Source organism: Apodemus sylvaticus, chromosome 1 (genome assembly GCF_947179515.1).
Source record: "Apodemus sylvaticus chromosome 1, mApoSyl1.1, whole genome shotgun sequence".
Lineage (NCBI taxonomy): Eukaryota > Metazoa > Chordata > Mammalia > Rodentia > Muridae > Apodemus > Apodemus sylvaticus.
Window position 1 is genome coordinate 78,733,509 of NC_067472.1, and position 17,550 is coordinate 78,751,058.

The window sequence follows — 17,550 nt, forward strand, 5'->3', positions numbered from 1 at the left end:
CTGGAGAGACAGTTCAGCAGGTTGCTCTTGCAGAGGACCTGGATTCAATTCCCTTCACCCAAATGTAGTGTCCATATAGACATACAGGCAACACACACATATTAAATAAACAAATTATTACACAAATAACACTTGACATGGTGGAGTACATCTTTCACCCCAGCACTGGGGATGGAGAGTCAGGAAAACCTCTGTGAGTGTGAGGCTAGTCTGATCTACATAGTGAATGCTAAGACAGTAGAGCTACATAATTAGGGGGCATGATGCCTTCTTCAGCAGCCTTCCTACATGGTACAGGGGTTTTCATGGCTGTTGCTTCTACATGATAAGTTTGAAGAATTATTTAATATTGGTTGGAGGTGCTTCATCATGATACCTTGAGAAATAAGTCACTGATTTCATGAGACATACAAATGACATAGCTGCCGTGTATATGGTTTGCTGGTGCATTGTTACCATCACTATTTCCTGAGAGACTGTTTGCAATCCCAGCAGGGGAGCACAGGTATTCTCTGAACCCTTGGCTGGAGAATGGTCCTCGTCTGTTCATGAAGGTCATCTCTTCAACCAAGCAAGCAGGAACACACACGGAGCAGTGATAGAGGGAAGGGACACCAGCTGATGCGTGCCAGAGAGGGCACCAGATCTCATTACAGATGGTTGTGAGCCACAATGTGGTTGTTTGGAATTGAACTCAGGTCCTCCAGAAGAGCAGCCAGTGATCTTAACCGCTGAGCCATCTCTTCAGTCCCTTGTCAATGTTTCTTAAAGTGATAATTCTGAAATAAAGCAAAAGTTCTTGTCAAGGATTTAAATACTAAGAGTAAGGGAAATATAGGTGTCCTATTTAGCTTTGTCAATTTGACATAACCTTAAATCATCTGATAGGAAAACCTCCATTGAGAAACCACTAGATCAAATAAGCCCATTGATTGTCTGCAGATAGGGAAGCCCCTAGATTGTTAATTGGTAAAGGAAGTTCCCAGCCCACTGTGAGCAGCACCATCCCTTAGCAAGTGTTCCCATGCTGTATCAGAGCACTGGTTAAACATGAACCCGAGTGAGCCACCCAGCCAGTAGCATCCTCCATGATTCTCAGACATATGCTTCAGTGTGGGATGATTAAAATAGCAAATCTCTGCCTATGTACTACTGTGTGTGCTGAAAACACTCAAAATGTATTCTTTTGCTGTAGATAATGGGTCATACCTGTAATATTAGCATTAGGGGCTAAGACAGGGGGATTGCTTAGAATGTGAGGCCAGTCTGACCTACATAGTAAGATCCAATCCAGCCTAGAGCACTGAGTGAGAATATGTAGCTGGAATTTGCTTTGTTGTGGGTTCTTCTCTCTCTTACCCTTCACACACGCACACACACACACACACATACACACACAGACACACACACACACAGACACAGACACACACACACACACACCATTTCATAACACTAGATAGGAGAAAACAAGGATAGAGGGGTAGAGTAATTAGAAAAATTCCTGAATCTAATTTCTTTCCTTTGTTTCTTCTTTGACCATGGCTACTAACAAACCACACCCAGCTTCCCTAAAAGACCAATAACCACCAACTCTACCTCTTGGGGCCCTAGCAATTATGTACGCTTTGAAAAGTTCCCAGAATTCCAAAAGCCACACAATCGCACAAACTCTTTGTAGATGGCAAAACCATGGCTCTGCTAGGGCAGGAGGCAAACCATAGCCAGCTGCTGCGGACAGTCCGAAGCAGCCCACAGCCCACACCAGGATTAAAATGAAAACACATTCTTATAATACTTTTGTGTTTTCTAAGGAACCAAGATTCCAGAATTCTCACTACAGGACCCTGCCCCTCCCCACCTGAAAAAAAAGTTTGGGTGATGGTACTTACCTTAAATTCCAGCAGAGACATGCAGATCTCTTTGAGGCCAGCCTGGTCTACAGAGTTCCAGGACAGCTAAGTTTATACAGAGAAACTCTGTCTTGAAAAACAAAACAACAGAAAGAAAAAGCTGAGTCTGGAGGTCCACAGCTATGAGTCAGACACACGGAGGGGTGGATCACCACGATTTTGATGCCTGCCTGGTCTACACAGACAGTGTCAATCTGTCCATCAACAAACAGCAAGATGTATCTCAAACAGGCACACAACTGCTCCTTTAGTAGTTCTGGGGTGTGTGGTGTTCCGTGTACTAGGGCTCTCGGCTCCCTCCTGTCAGCATCTGTTCTTTCCTCAGCCACCCCTCCTTTAGCCTCTGAGAATCTTCATTCTGTTCTCTGCTCCCATGAATCCAGCATTTTTAAATTCCATATGTAAATGAAATGACATACTTTTTGTCCTTTATTTATTTATTTATTCATTTTTTGGCCTCGCTTTTTTCACTGAGCATAATCTCCAAGTTCACGCAGATTGTTACAAATGGCTGGATTTGGGACTAAAGCTAGGATAGATTAATGAATTATTAGTGTATAAATAACGACATTGCAGTGAAGGCTGTATGTAGTAGGACTTGAGAAGGCCAACACCTGCTGTGTGGTAGCAGCAAGGGGAGAATGGATGTGTAGGAAGCAATGGGAATGAGGAGTGATGCGCAGAACAGAAGACATGCCATGTGGCTAATGCCCAGAAGGATGAAGAACTCGGCCCCCCATCCTTAGCTACCAGAATATCATCAATTGAGACAGAGTTCCTGGGAGTTTCAGAAAGCTAAAGCTAAGCTGTAGTTGATTTAGGAATGACTGGGAAATGAGAAAATATGTGTAGCATATATTTGATTCTAAAATCCCAGAGAAAAAGTAAGTTCTTGGGGACACCATCTCTGGGCCCCCTCCCCATCTGATGAGTCTCTTTGTGTGCTTTGCCTTCAATAAATTTCAAGGCTATCCTGGTCTACATGGTAAGTTCAAGGATAGCCAGGGCTACCTAGTGAGACCCTGTCTCTAAACAAACAAACCAACCAACCAACAAACAAATAACAGCAACAATAAAAAAATTCAGAGTGGTGCAAAGTTTTCACATCATCAAACTGAATTTTTCCTTCCAAGAATTCAGAAGCAATAACCAAATGTCAGACAGTCCAATTTCCATTACCATGATAATGAAGTTAACCTTTCGTCACTAGACTGTGACCAGTCAGTTCTTGATTGTGTGCAATGTGGTCTCATTTTAGAACTGTAAATTGTGTTAGTCAATATCTGTGAATTTAGCTGGGTGTAGTGACACACAACTTTGATTTCTGTCTTTAATCCCAGGTCTAGGAAGGCAAAGACAGACAGGTCTCTGTGAGTTTGTGTCCAGTTTAGTCTACACAGTTCTGGAACAGCCAGGGCTACATAAAGATACTTTGTCTCAGAGTTGTCCTTCCTGGATAGATGGGAAGGTATTGCAGCTCCCAGGACAGAGGCCAGCAGATCCTTCTTGAGTTTAAGGCCAGCTTGGTATACATAGTGTGTTCCAATGTTGCTAGATAGAGACCCAAAGACCACTCAAGGTGACCAAAGTCTGATTTGACAATCTGTATTAAGGCGCCAGTGAATTCCTCACAAAGTAGTCTCAACTGCATTTTACAGAAGCTTTTAAAGATAAAAAGCACAGAAAAACTACATCCTGGGTGGCAGTTGCAGGGCAAAGGAACGCAATCAGTGTAACAGAAGCCAAAAGCATGCAATTAGCTGGGGGGGGGGGGGGGAGGCATTTCATCCCAAGATTCTAAAACAGGGTTGGGAACATTTCCACAGTAAAAAAGAAACAGAAAGGGGGGGAGGGGTTAAGCTCAAAGAAGAACGTTTTGCCTTATCACACCAGGACAGCCAGAGCTACAAAGAGAGAGAATCTGATTGCTCCAAAAGGCAAAAATTGTATTCAGAGCTGGGAACTTTGAATATAGAATCAATCAAGTGCTTTCAGATTCGTAGCTGAGAAGGAAAAGTACGGCGAAAGTCTGCACTTTGCCAATTCCAACCTGGAAATTCAAAAGCCTGAAAGGGCAGGGACCTCAGGCACTCACCACTTAGTGACAGACTATCCCTGGGAATTTTTCCTTTCCAGACCGGAAGCGAGCCCGAGAAGGCAGAATTCCGGTGAGTTAGAAAGGAAACTTCCGGCGGTAAGTGGTCGTGATTGGGCGAATCTGAGAGGAGGCGGGGCCCCGCCAATTCAAAAGAGAAAAGCGGGCCGAAGAAGGAAGCGATATGAGCGTTAGTGCTAAGACGAGGCTCCGGCGACGGGAGATGGCGTCGGCCACCTCAGGTACGCGGGCCGGGAGGAGGGAGCGCCACTGTGTGAGACGTACGGAGTAGTTGTCCCGGAAAATCCAGGCAGGGCGGAAGGGCTAGGGGACGCTGGCTGGCGGGCGTGGGGGTGGGCACCGCAGCACCCTGTCCTCTCCGCTGCCTTCGGCGGTGTAGACGGGGTTGAGACCCTACCCGGGCTCCAGCGCCTGTCTGGAGCCTGCGCGCTAATGTGTGCGCTTCAGTTGGTGTGGTCCGTAAAGCCGGCAGCCTCCCATCTGCAAAGGCTGAGGGACGCGGCGGCCAGCTGTCTGTGCGGAGATCCCACCCCGGCTGAAGGCTTGTTCACGCGGCGAAGGAAAATCCTTTCCGTCTAGCCTTGGAACTGGATGCTGTGTTCATGCTGAAAAGGCTGCCAGGAGATTCAAAGTCTTTCCAAAGACGATTTGCACATGCGTGTCCTTCCTCTTGCTTGAGGCTGAAATCTGGCCTGTTTGGCTTTGGGGGAGGCAGACCTTTAGGAGAACGCCTCGCCAGGCAGTGCTGCAAGCGTTTTGTGATGAACCATTTAATGTTTGTGCAGAACTCTGAAGTCACTGTTAATGCCCTGTCTTTAAGAAAAAGCTTTATGTTTATCAGTGTGTGCCACGTCTGTGTGGATCTCCGCAGAGGCCAGAAGAGAGTGTTGGATCCTCTATGGGTTTTGGGGTTTTTTGGATTTGGTTTTTTCGAGACAGGGTTTCTCTGTATAGCCTCTGCCTCCCAGAGTGCTGGGATTACAGGCGTGCACCACCACTGCCCAGGATGTTGGATCCTCTAAATTGGAGTTACTGGCAGCTCTGAGCCACCAGAAGTGTACCCCAGGACCCAAACTCAGAGCCTCTAGAGAAATAGCAGGCACTTGGAATTTCTAAGGCTCTCCAGTCTCCTCTACTTGGTTTTTGTTGTTGTTGTTTGTTTTTGTTTTTTGTTTTTGTTTTTTTGACAAGAGGAAGCAGGCGCGAATGAGGTAAAGAGTTCTTTCAAGATAACAGATCTAGTAAATATTGGGAGTATAAATTCATGGTAAGGGCAGGTTGCCTCTGCCCTTGACCTTATGCCCAAATACAGACTGAGACCCAGTGTGTTTGGTCTGTAGTAAACAGTAAGGTGCTGAGTGACTATTGCCCCTTTCCTAGAGGTTACAATCGTTTTCAGACAGTCTCATTAATGAATGTAATATGATGAAATACATTGGTAGATAGGCATAAACTTGTAGAATCTGAAACAAACCTTTGAATATTTTTGAGAAATCTTTATGTGGTGCACACCTTTCATCCCAGGACTCAAGAGGCAGAGGCAGAGGCAGATGGATCTCTGAGTTCAAGGCCAGCCTGGTCTACAAAGTGAGTTCTAGGACAAGAAGGGCTACAGAGAGAAACCCTGTCTCGAAAAAGCAAAATGAGAGTGACAGAGAGACGAGAGAGAGAGAGAGAGAGAGAGAGAGAGAGAGAGAGAGAGAAAGAGAGAGAGAGAGAGAGAGAGAGAGAGAGAGGGAGAGAAAGAGAGAGAGAGAGAGAGAATGAGAATCTGAATATGAGAGAGAGAGGAATGATATGATAGTTAGGGTTGAGAGAGGATCTGGGTTCAGTCCCCAGCACCCTCATGGTGGCTCACAACTCTCTATAATTCCAGCAACAGGGTCAAGTTTGCCAGGCTTGAACATGATGCACATACCATAGTTCAGCACAAAAGTTCTGAATTTTGAATTCCATTAGGAAGTCAGATAGGATTCAGACTGAGGGACTGAGTGCCTACTAGATCTCCACACCTGCAGACAGACACATACATAAAAAGAGTGAAAATGGTAGTTAAAGTAGGTTCACAGGTGTGCCTGTCCTTTACTGGACCTTGAAAATATCAACAAGAACAAGTGTTATTAAGTATAAAGGAGGCCACAAATGGTGTGGTGATTGGTTCTTCTCTTCCTAAGAGAGGAGTGGGTTGGGAGGACAGCTTAGCCTGAGGCTGTACTTGTCACGGAAGTGTGAGGACTGAGTTCTATCCCATGCTGAGGAACACTAGGATTTGATCTTTGGCCTCCATGCCCACTCATCCACATATAGGTGTGGGTGTGCACAAACAGAAGACTTAAGACCTACCCCTGGTGTGATCTTTACAAGCAGAAGGCCAAGATAGGGGGGCTTGGGAGCTCAGGGCCAGCCTTTCTCAAAAAAACAAAAATAAATATTTAAAAAGATAGAGCCAAGGCTAGAGAGATGGCTCAGCAGCTAAGAAAATTGGAAGTTCTTCCAGAGAGTCCTGGTTGGGTTCCCAGCACCCACATGGTTGCTCACAACCATCTGTAACTCCAGTTTTGGAGGATCCTATGCCCTCTTGGCTTACACAGGCATTAGGGACATATGAGGTTCTCTTAGGGTTGTCATGGCTGTGACGAAACACAGTGACCAAAAGCAAGTTGATGTAGCTTGCATGTCTACATTTTAATCCATCTCCGAAGGAAGTCAGGACAGGAACACTAGCAGGGTTGCAACCGTGACTCGGGAGCTGATGCAGGGGCCATGGAGGGCGCTGCTTACTGGCTGTTCATCATGGTTGGCTCAGCCTGCTCTCTTACACAACCCGAGGACCACCAACCCAGGGACGGCACCACCCACATAAGTCAGGAGTTAAGATGTTCTACAGCTTGCTCTTGAGGCATTTGCTCAAGAGTCCCACCTTTCTGGTGACTCTAGCTTGTATCCAATTGATATAAAACTAGCCAGCATGGCGGCACACAGACATTCATACTATTACATTTTTAAATAAAAAGAGCCGGTAGGTATTGATGACTGTGTAGAAGAAAGAAAACAGTTAAAAATTCTTCTTTGGGGGGCTGAGGTACTTGTGGGTGCTAGCAAAGTGAGGAAACTGTTGCAGAGAGATGGGGAAGGTGGAATTTGAGGTACCCGAGAATCATCCAAGAGAAGCTCGATGGTAACTTGGAAGGAAGATCTGCAATCAGAGACAGCTCTTTAATATGGAAGTGCTAAAGAGGAGTCATCAGCTTGAAGATGATATTTTAAAAAGGAATAGAAGATAATTGGTGCCAAGAGAGCAGGTGCCTGTGAAGTGAATCTGAGCTTCCTCGCCTAGGGACAGCATTTGTACCCCAGTGAACATGTGGAAGCGTCTGGAGACGTTTTGCTCATTGCAACTTGGAGGTGAATAAGGAGAGTGCTACCGGGGTTTAGTGTTGAACAGTCTGCAGTGTGACAGCCTTGAAACAAAGAACTATACAACTCAAAATGCTATTAATACAAAAGTTGACAGAGGATGGAACCTAGGGAAAACATTTAATTAAGACTGTTAAACATCTGGGCAGTGGTGGTGCACGCCTTTAATCCCACCACTTGGGAGGTGGAGGCAGAGGTAGGGGGGTTTCTGAGTTCAAGGTCAGCCTGGTCTACAGAGTGAGTTCCAGGACAGCCAGGGCTACACAGAGAAAACCTGTCTCGAAACACACACACACACACACACAAAGACTGTTAAACTAAGGAATAATGAGGAGAAGTAGTAAGATAATCAGGGACATGGATGAATGGATGGCGGGGAAAGTGTCTCACAAGAGTGGTGAATTTTGAATTCTGTTTGGAAGTCAGGATTCAGACAGAGGAACTGAGTACCTACTGGATCTAGCAGTATAGAAGCCCATTATTATGATCTCAAAAAAAAAAAAAAAAAAAAAACTAATCGAAAATCCCTAACTTTAGAATAAAGAGATCCAGGCTTGAATCTCTTTGAACTTTGTTATGATACTTTCCAAGATAAGATAGATTCTTTTTTTCCTTAGGAGATTTTTTTTTTTAAAGACTTATTTATAAAGACTTGCCTTATAAGAACAGACACCATGATCAACCAAGTCTTATAAGGATGACATTTAATTTCGGGCTGGCTTACAGGCTCAGAGGTTCAGTCCATTATCATCAAGGCAGAAACATGGCAGCATCCAGGCAGGCCTGGTGCAGGAGGAATGAGAGTTCTATACCTTCATCTGAAGGCAGCAAGTGGAATACTGATTTCCAGGCAGCTAGGGTTAGCTTCTTAAAGCCCACACCCATGTGACACACCTACTCCAATAGGCCACACCTCCTAATAGTGCCCCTCCCTGGGCTAACCATATTCAAACCATCACAGCAGCCATGATGAAAAGAGCTTCCCCTTAAGTCAGAGGCACCCCTGGACCTTCTAGGAAAGTTCATTCCGATTTCCCTGTGTTTCTCCCAATTTTAACACCTAACACTGGTCTCTTCCAGGACCTGGACGCTGTGTAAACAAGGGAGGACTTGGCCGGCGTCCGACTCTAGCTCGAGTAAGGGTGGCTGTGCGGCTGCGCCCGTTTATGGATGCAGAGACAGAAGCGAAGGAGCCCTCCTGTGTACGAGCCGTAGACAGCTGCTCTCTTGAAGTGGCTAACTGGAGGAAATACCAGGAGACTCTCAAATATCAGTAAGGTTCAGGCTGCTCCTCCATCTAGGCCTGTGCATTTTGTTACTTTCACGGAGTTTCTGCGATCTGTCTCCCAGGATCCTGTTCCTTGCTGGGAAACGCTTTGTTCTCAATCCTTCCTTTGGTTAATTAGATGTTAATGATGTGAGGTGAGGACTGTGGAGAAAGATTAGAAGTTGAACACTTGGCCTGTTAGTCTGGCCTAGAGAGCTGGAAGCCACAGACTGACTGCATGCAGCAGATCAGATCCAACCAAAGCTTTATTTTGGTTGCTTTATTTTTTTGTTTGTTTGGATTTTGTTCTTTTGAAACAAGGTCCAGGTTGGCCTTGAACTACTGATTCTCTTAACTGACTCTTCAGTTCTGGGGTCCCAGGTGGTGTTCTGACATGCCCAGCACAGTAGACTTTTCTGTAAATAAAGTTTTATCATTTGTTTACATAACAATAGCTGCTTAACTAACCTTAGAATTAATCGGACATGGTCACATGTTCACAAAACTTAAAATATTTATTATTTGCTTCTTTATAGAAAGTTAGTTTACTTCAGTGCTAATCCCTTAAAAATAAGGCTTCTGTTCCTTTCCAGTGTTCTCTTGTCAGCATGTACTGAGTCACTAGACCAACCTTTTATCTACCCTGTTGCAGTGCTACCTCAAGAGAAATATTGGAAATCCCTTTTACACCATGTTATGTGATATTTTACTGAGGAGATATAAACAAATGTCCGCTCACCACGGGGTGGGAACCAACCACAGACCTAAATAAGGATACCACCAATATCCAACTTGGTGAACCAATAAGTTTTATTGGGTTTACTTACAGGAATATGGGTTTATAGGCACAGAGACAACTCAGACAGCTGTATCACCAAAGCCCACCCCAGCATGGGTGACAGCTCAAAAAGATGGAATCCTGGAGCACACTGCACAGCCTGTAGGCAGTGAGTCTCCTCCACGCAGCTCAGCTAGCCTGTTTCTCCAGACTGTTCTGCTACTCTGAGAGCGGCTCTCGGGAGGCCTGTTTCTATGCTTGAGGGAGGCACTCGTTCATGTGAGTCTCGGACTCACTTCCTGAGCTCAGGCTCCCTCCACAAAATTCTATGTCTTGCTTCTGTGTCCTTCTGCTTGGCAACACCTCCTTCTCCAGCAGAATCATTTATTCCTTCTAACATGTTCTTGTCTTTATCTCTTGAGTCATTGCAGAATATTGGTATCAGCCAACCAGATTGCAATGTGAGATTAATTTGTTCCCTAACATTAGTACAATGACTGGACATGGTAGATTTTTCAGGAACACTTTCAAGGTCTTTGTCAAAAAAATGGGATAGAGCCTTTAAAGCCAGCACCATCTAGGTGAGGTTATCAACAACATCCTGCTAATACCTTTTTCCTGCCTACAGGTTTGATGCCTTCTATGGAGAGAAGAGCACTCAGCAGGAAGTCTATATAGGTTCAGTACAGCCCATCCTGAGGCACTTGCTGGAAGGGCAGAATGCCAGTGTTCTTGCCTATGGGCCTACTGGGGCAGGTGAGAGAGCCAGAAGAGGGCTACCTATGCTTGAGGAAGAGCTAGGGAAGTTGAGGGGGAGCTTCATGCCTTTCTCTGCTCTTTGCCCAGGGAAGACACACACAATGCTGGGCAGCCCAGAACAGCCTGGAGTGATTCCTCGGGCTCTCATGGACCTCCTGCAACTAGCAAGGGAAGAGAGTGCTGAGGGCCGGCCATGGGACATTTCTGTTTCTATGTCCTATTTAGAGATCTACCAGGAAAAGGTGAGGTGGCAAAGCATCAGGGCCTTCTGGAATGAACATGAAGCTCTTCTCTAGTAAAGCGGTGCAGTGAAGCCTAGACAGACGGGGTTGGGGTAGCAAATGGAAGAACCCTAAGAATCCAGTAGAGAAAAGGATTCTAATCCCCATGAAATAGGCGCCCTGGTCATGGAGAAATAGGCTTACTGTCACTGCTCAAATAGGTATTAGACCTCCTGGATCCTGCCTCAGGAGACCTAGTGATCCGAGAAGACTGTCGAGGGAACATCCTGATTCCAGGCCTCACGCAGAAGCCCATCACTACCTTCTCTGACTTTGAGCAGCACTTCCTTCCAGCCAGCAGAAATCGAGTTGTAGGAGCCACCCGGCTTAACCAGCGCTCTTCCCGTAGTCATGCAGTGCTCTTGGTCAAGGTAAGGCCCACTGACAGAAAGGCCTGGGAAGCCCCTGAGGTGTGGACTGAGTCTGGGTCTCTTGCTCTTCCCCTAGCTAGATCAGCGTGAACGTTTGACTCCCTTTCGCCAGCGGGAAGGAAAACTCTACCTTATTGATTTGGCTGGTTCAGAGGACAACCGTCGCACAGGCAACCAGGGCATTCGGCTCAAAGAGAGTGGAGCCATCAACAGCTCCCTCTTTGTATTGGGCAAAGTGGTGGATGCATTAAACCAGGGCCTCCCTCGCATACCGTACCGGGACAGCAAGCTCACTCGTCTGTTGCAGGTCATGCCCACCCCTGTTGAGTCAAAAGGGACAGGAGGCGGCGGCTTAGGCCTGCTGGTTAGGGCAGGGGCATCGTTGTCAGGGAATAGGAATGCGAGTCTGACCCATACTCCAATTCTCATCCTCAGGACTCTCTGGGAGGCTCAGCGCACAGCATCCTCATTGCTAACATCGCTCCTGAAAGACGTTTTTACCAGGATACAATCTCAGCCCTGAACTTCACCGCTAGGTCCAGAGAGGTGATTAACCGGCCCTTTACCAATGAGAGTCTACAGCCTCATGGTGAGCCCCAGGGAAGAAAGAGGTGGAATTGCCACCACCACCAAGCACTGGCACTGAAGCTGACCACTCTGACTCTAATTCATATCTCATTAATCTTCTCAGCCTTGGCACCTGTTACCGTGCCTCAGAAAGAACTACTAGGCCCGTCAGAGGCAAAGAAAGCCAAAGGCCCTGAAGAAGAATCAACTAGGAGCCCTGAGTCTACAGCAGCTCCAGCATCTGCCTCTGAGAAATTAGGGTGAGAATCAGGCCTTCCCTGCAGAATCTTAAATAGCTGTAGGTAACAATGGGTTTAGCCTGTCAAATCCTCGAGCAAAGGTATTCATTCTAAACTCACCAAAGGCCCACCAAATTGGCACTTTGGACAAAGGCAAGTTTAGATGGGGCATAGCAAGCTTAGATCTGACCTTGAAGATTCACTTTTAGGAGATGGAGAACCTAAGTTTTTTTTTTTTTTTTTAAAGATTTATTTATCTATTATATGTAAGTACACTGTAGCTGTCTTCAGACACCAGAAGAGAGCGTCAGATCTCTTTGCAGATGGTTGTAAGCCACCATGTGGGTGCTGAGATTTGAACTTATGACCTTCAGAAGAGCAGTCGGGTGCTCTTATTTGCTGAGCCATCTCTCCAGCCCCCAGAACCTAAGTTTTTAAAGCCAGGAAGCTCATACAGAAAAAGAAAGGTGCCCAGCAGTGGCGGTGCACATCTTTTGCGGTAAATCTCCAACCCAAATTGCCCAGTTAAAGAAATCACAACTCAATAGGAATACAAGCTACACGCCTAGACTGGGCAGATCTCCCACTACACTACTCTGTTCCCATCTAGGAGATCCCACATAACTTGCGAGTTTCTCCAAGCCAGGTGCTTCTCTCCATCCTCCTTCTACCTCCTCCTCCATGGATCCTCTCTCCTCCCCTCCCCCCCAAAAACCTTTTCAGCTTCACCTTCCCTCCTACTGCCTTGCTCTAGCCTTTATTTGAAAAGTTACAGTGGGGAGAAGGTTCCCTAGGCACCTGTATTCCAGATTAACTCCTCCTTTGCAGCCCTTCCCAGGAGTAGAATTAGCATCAAAATACAAGACCAGTGCTCTCCACCTCACTCTGCTTTAATCCAGCACTTGGGAGGCTAAGGCAAGTGGATCTCTGAGTTTGAGGCCAGTTTGTCTACAAAGTATGTTCTAGAACAGCCAGAGCTACACAGAGAAACCCTGCCCCTAAACTGTTCCCTACCCCACTCCCCAAGAAAGAATGGCTTGTTCTGTGAAAGCCAGGAAAATTATTTCTTCTGTTCGCTCTTCACTTTCTTTTTTATTTTTATTTTACTTTTTTGGTTTTTCAAGACAGGGTTTCTCTGTGTAGCACCGGCTGTCCTGGATCTCACTCTGTAGACCAGACTGGCCTCGAACTCAGACACCCGTCTGCCTCTGCCTCCCAAGTGTTGGGATTAAAGGCGTGCGCCACCACCGCCCGGCTGCTTTGCACTTTCTTATGCTGTTCCAAGGCTGGAGCATGAAGAACAGCACGTGGCCTGTGGCTTTGAGAGCTAGCTCAGGGTGGCACAGAGAATCTCACTGGGCGTTATGGGGAAAGTGGCATTTTCATTTTGAAAAAGCAATTTTCATCAGAGGTGAGGGTGAAGGTTCCAGGCGGAATGATGTATGACTGATATGAGCTACCGTGCTCAGCCAGCCAGGACTCTACTGAACAAGATCCTTCTGTGTACAGCCCACTGGATAAAGGCTTCTTCTCATGTTAGGACTTTAATAGCGTTCCTGCTCCTGAGCTCTTTTGGGAAGCTTTCCCTACTTGCTTTCCAAATGCTTTCCAAATGTCCAAGGCCTCAGCTCTGCCTTATCCTCTTCTTTGTGTTTGTGGCATGCATGTGTATGTGTGCATATGCATGTGGTGCTTGAGGTTGAAGCTGAGACTCTATCTGAGTCACTCTTGTACCTTATTCACGGAGCTGAGGTCTCAACAAAACCCAGAACTCCCTGCTGTGGCTAGTACCCCTAGCCTGCCTGCTTGCTCCCAAGCCCCTTGTTTACATGGCAAGTGCTTTAACTGCTGACTTATCTTCTCAGCGCCCCACTCGCTTTCTCCCATATCACAAGTGCCATTTCCTGGACTGGGTGGTGGTGGTGGTGGTGGTGGTGGTGGTGGTGGTAGTGGTAGTTGTAGCAGTAGGTCCCTAATGTGTGGCATCCAGTGCATGATAACAGCTTCTTATCTGATATTCTGGTATTCCTGAGAATGTACTTCACCTGATAAAGACAGGATAGTCGGACACTATATAACTGCTTAGAGAGTTCCCATCAAGATCCTGAACCACGTTAAGGTGGACAAGGGTAGCCCTGCTGCTGGAGGTAAGGAGAGAGAAGGTAACCTTTTTTTCAACTCAGCCTCTTACAGAAGCTAAGCAATATGGATCCAGCCATGTTGGAAAACCTCCTGAGGATGGAGCGTTTGCTGGGTTCCCAGGGGAGCCAAGGGGCACCTCTATTGAATACCCCAAAGCGAGAGCGGATGGTTCTCATTAAGACAGTGGAGGAAAAGAACTTGGAAATCGAGGTAAATGTTGGGGAAGGCGGCTGACTATTCCATCCAGCTTTAAAAAAAGCATTCCTAGTATCTTCAGACAGGGAAGGGTACTTAAATGTTTTCATCTAGTTTTGGACATTTTCTGTCTGCTGTTTGAATATTGTTTGTTTGGTGTTTAAGATTTATTTTTATGCATATGGGTTTTATACTGACCTTTATGACTGAACCACATGTGTGCAATGCCCACACAGGTCAGAAGAGGGTGTCAGATACCCTGGGTCTAGAGTTCAGAGATAGTTATGAGCTGCCATATTGATGGAATTGAACCTGGGTTCTCTGGAACAATGAGTGTACGTACTTAGCTACTGAGCCATCTCTCTAGCCCCCGCTTGAATACACTTAACATGACTGAAGCCTAAGAAACAACTGACATCAGATAACAGGGGGAAGAAATCCAAGTTAAAAGTACATTTATCTGAGGGTAGAGAAATGGCTTAGTGGTTAAGAGCCCATGTTGTTCTGGCAAAGGACCCTAATTCAACTGCCAGCACCGGCATGAGGTAACATCCAGCTTCAGGGAGCCAACATTTCTCTGAGGTCTTTGGGTACAGACACAGACATGCATACATACATAAAAGAGTAAATATATTACCGGAGGCTAGAGACATGGCTCAGCAGTTAAGAACACTGACTCAGTTTTAACCAACTACATGGCAGTTCATGATTGCCTATAACTCCATTTCCAGGGACCCAACACTGTCTTCTGACTTAAAGGGCACCAGGCACATAGTGCACAGACATCCATGCAGGCAAAACACCCACACATATAAATAAACATATATAACCTGCCTAAGTAGGCAGGCAGTTTTTTGTGTGTATGAATTCAGGGTTGGCCCAATCTACATAGTACATTCTAGGCCAGCTGTGGCTACGTAGTGAGACCTTATCTTAACAACAACAAAACAAAAACAAACTAGGGCTGGAGAGATGGCTCAAAGGTTAAGAACACTGGTTGTTCTTCCAGAGGTCCTAAGTATAATTCCCAGCAACCACATGGTGGTTCACAACCTTCTATAATGAAATCTGGTGCCTATGCAGGCATAACACTGTATATATAATAAAAAAAAATCTTTTAAAAATGTATTTCATAAAACCTCACATTCAGAGAGGTGGTGGTGCACACCTTTAATTCCAGCATTCTGAAGGCAAAAACAGGTAGATCTCGGTGAGTTTGAGGCCAGCCTGGTTTATAGAGTTCCAGGAAAATCAAGGTTTCACAGCTTGTCTCCAAAAGTCAAAACAAAACAAAAAACCTCCTCACATTGAATACCTTGCTTAAAGACTCATTCTGTCTCTAGGTAGCCCTCTGACCACTAGACTGCCCTTAGTTATTTTGAATTGTCTCATTGGGTCTCCTACCCTTGCCACCTCTGTCCTCTTGGACCTCAGAGTCCACCTTCCTAATCCACTGCTTTGGGGCTAGAGCTAATCACATCTCCCATGATTCTTTTCAACAGAGGCTTAAGATGAAGCAAAAAGAACTGGAAGCCAAGGTGCTAGCCCAGAAGGCACTGGATCCAAGGGAAAAAGAGAACACTCCCACAGTTCTCCAGACCCCTTCCTCTTCTAGTGGCACAGTGGCAAAGCCCCTGAAAAAGGCTGTAGTGATGCCCCTGCAACGGAGTAAGTTTAGTTCCAGGTTCCAGGAAGAAGCAGCTGTTTCAAAGAGGAAGACATGTAAAGAACAGCTAGTGTCATGTCGCTCATCCTCCCACTGGGTTTCAGGAAGCCCGAGATGCTTGTCCTAGGGTGCTGTGGGCAGTGGGGTGTTAACTGGATACTGTGCCACTCTGGAGGGGAGGCAGAAGGATTACTATGAGTTCTAGGTTAGCCTTACAGAGTGAGACCCTGCCTCAAAAAAAAAAAAAAAAAAAAAAAAAGTCATATTGAAAAAATAAAAGCTTACGGTTAGAGGGAGCTAGAGAAATCAGAAATGGGAAACTAGGGAGGTTACTAGGCTACAAACGGTTACTAGGGAGGGAGGGAGGAAAGGAGGTTGCCTGTGCAGTGACCAGGTCCAAATTCCTTTCAGTTCAGAAGCAGTCAGAGTCCTCAAACAAGATCCACCTCCTGAAGAAAGGCCACAAAAGGAAGGTGAGCCCAACCATTTCCAGCTGCGAGCCTTTTACATATGAGGATGCCTTAAAGAACTATGGGGGTGGGGATAAGGAAATTGAACCCCAGTGCTCAAGCATGGTAGGCAAATGCTCTACCACTGAATTATACTTCCTCCAAGTCAGGATTGATGTGTACACATTCATTCATCAAATCTTCACAGCAACTGAGAAAGGACTAGTAATTATACAAGCACAACAAAGTTAGTGGCCAGAGGGGAGAGGCTGCAGAGGGTGGGTACTGTGCTGACTGGCACCGTCATCCACTGGCCTTTACTGCTATTTTACCGCATAGCAGGAGCCATCAGAGGAGTCAGAAACTGTGGAGAAGGATGAGGACTACTGGGAGGTACAGATTAGCCCAGAGCTACTGGTCCAGGGGCGAAAAAAATTATTGAATCTGCTGAATGAAGGCTCGGCTCGGGATCTGCGCTGCCTGCAGCGCATTGGCCAGAAGAAGGCCCAGCTCATCGTGGGCTGGAGGGAGCTCCATGGCCCCTTCCAAGAGGTAACCTAGGGAGACGGGTGCAGTGGGGTGTCCCCGATGCCTTGTCCACTTCCTTCCTATTTCTGTCCCACTAGGTGGAGGACTTGGAACAGGTGGAAGGCTTCTCTAGGAAGCTGGTGGACTCTTTCTTGAAGGTAAGACCTTTGCCCTCTCTACCGCCCTGCATGTTGTCCCCCCCAGCCCAGGCCCCCTTCCGCTGCGACATTAATGCACTTTCCTTTTGTTTACAGGCGAATCTTTTGAGCCTGGCTGCCGGCCAGCAAAGCGATCCATCCTGACTACCAGCTCTTGACACTACCTCTACCTTTTTCTTTTAAAAATCCTTGTATAGTGACGTTGTGTAAATACAGTTTTTATTCCGTGCTTGAGCCTGATTTTTTTGAGGATGACAGGGCTGGATGAGAGCCCATAACTACCCTGGGGGTCGGGATCAAGCTCTGCGGGACACCCACCCACATAGGCGCCATCTTTGGGAAACCCCCAAACTAGGCCAAGATTGTAAATAAACCACTGGAATGGGGAGGGGACGGTGGCCTAGAAGAACCAAAAAGCTGAGGCGAAAGCTTAAGCACAGCGACCGTTAAGCGGGCACGCGCTTCTAGTTAGCCCCGCCCCGCTGTAACTCCCTCTGCGCGTTCCCCATTCTCCCGCTCAGCGCCGACGTCCATGTTATGTGCGCGTGCGCGCGAAATAACGGCCGCTGGCGGAGGGAAGTGGGGGGTAGAATCGTTCAAGTGGGGGAAGAGAAGCCGCCTAGTCTCCCGCGCGCCCACCACCTGCACCATCGCCAGCCAATCAGCAACCGTCTCGGGGGTCTCGCGCTCGGGGCGACTAGGGCTGC

The 17,550-nt window shown here is 46.6% G+C and overlaps 1 protein-coding gene and 1 long non-coding RNA gene across 3 annotated transcripts; one reads left to right on the forward strand and one right to left on the reverse strand.

The window, feature by feature from the left end:
- LOC127696116 (uncharacterized) lies at positions 1-4,084 on the reverse strand. The gene is made up of 3 exons (XR_007980172.1): positions 4,006-4,084; positions 1,890-1,980; positions 1-779 (listed from the first exon to the last, which is right to left on the reverse strand). It is a non-coding gene; the product is annotated as an uncharacterized LOC127696116 (long non-coding RNA).
- A 59-nt stretch (positions 4,085-4,143) lies between these two features.
- Kif22 (kinesin family member 22) lies at positions 4,144-17,072 on the forward strand. Of its 2 annotated transcripts, none has more exons than XM_052198569.1 (14): positions 4,144-4,247; positions 8,524-8,716; positions 10,117-10,244; positions 10,335-10,489; positions 10,690-10,899; positions 10,976-11,206; positions 11,335-11,488; positions 11,591-11,726; positions 13,889-14,057; positions 15,545-15,710; positions 16,120-16,181; positions 16,497-16,709; positions 16,784-16,843; positions 16,940-17,072. In XM_052198569.1, exons 1-14 carry the CDS (start codon positions 4,190-4,192, stop codon positions 16,985-16,987), a joined length of 1,983 nt encoding a protein of 660 aa, XP_052054529.1. In that variant the 5' UTR covers positions 4,144-4,189; the 3' UTR covers positions 16,988-17,072. The 2 variants fall into 2 exon arrangements, with proteins under 2 accessions (XP_052054529.1, XP_052054536.1); XM_052198576.1 differs by having other exon boundaries at positions 16,500-16,709.
- The last annotated feature ends 478 nt before the right edge of the window (positions 17,073-17,550 follow it).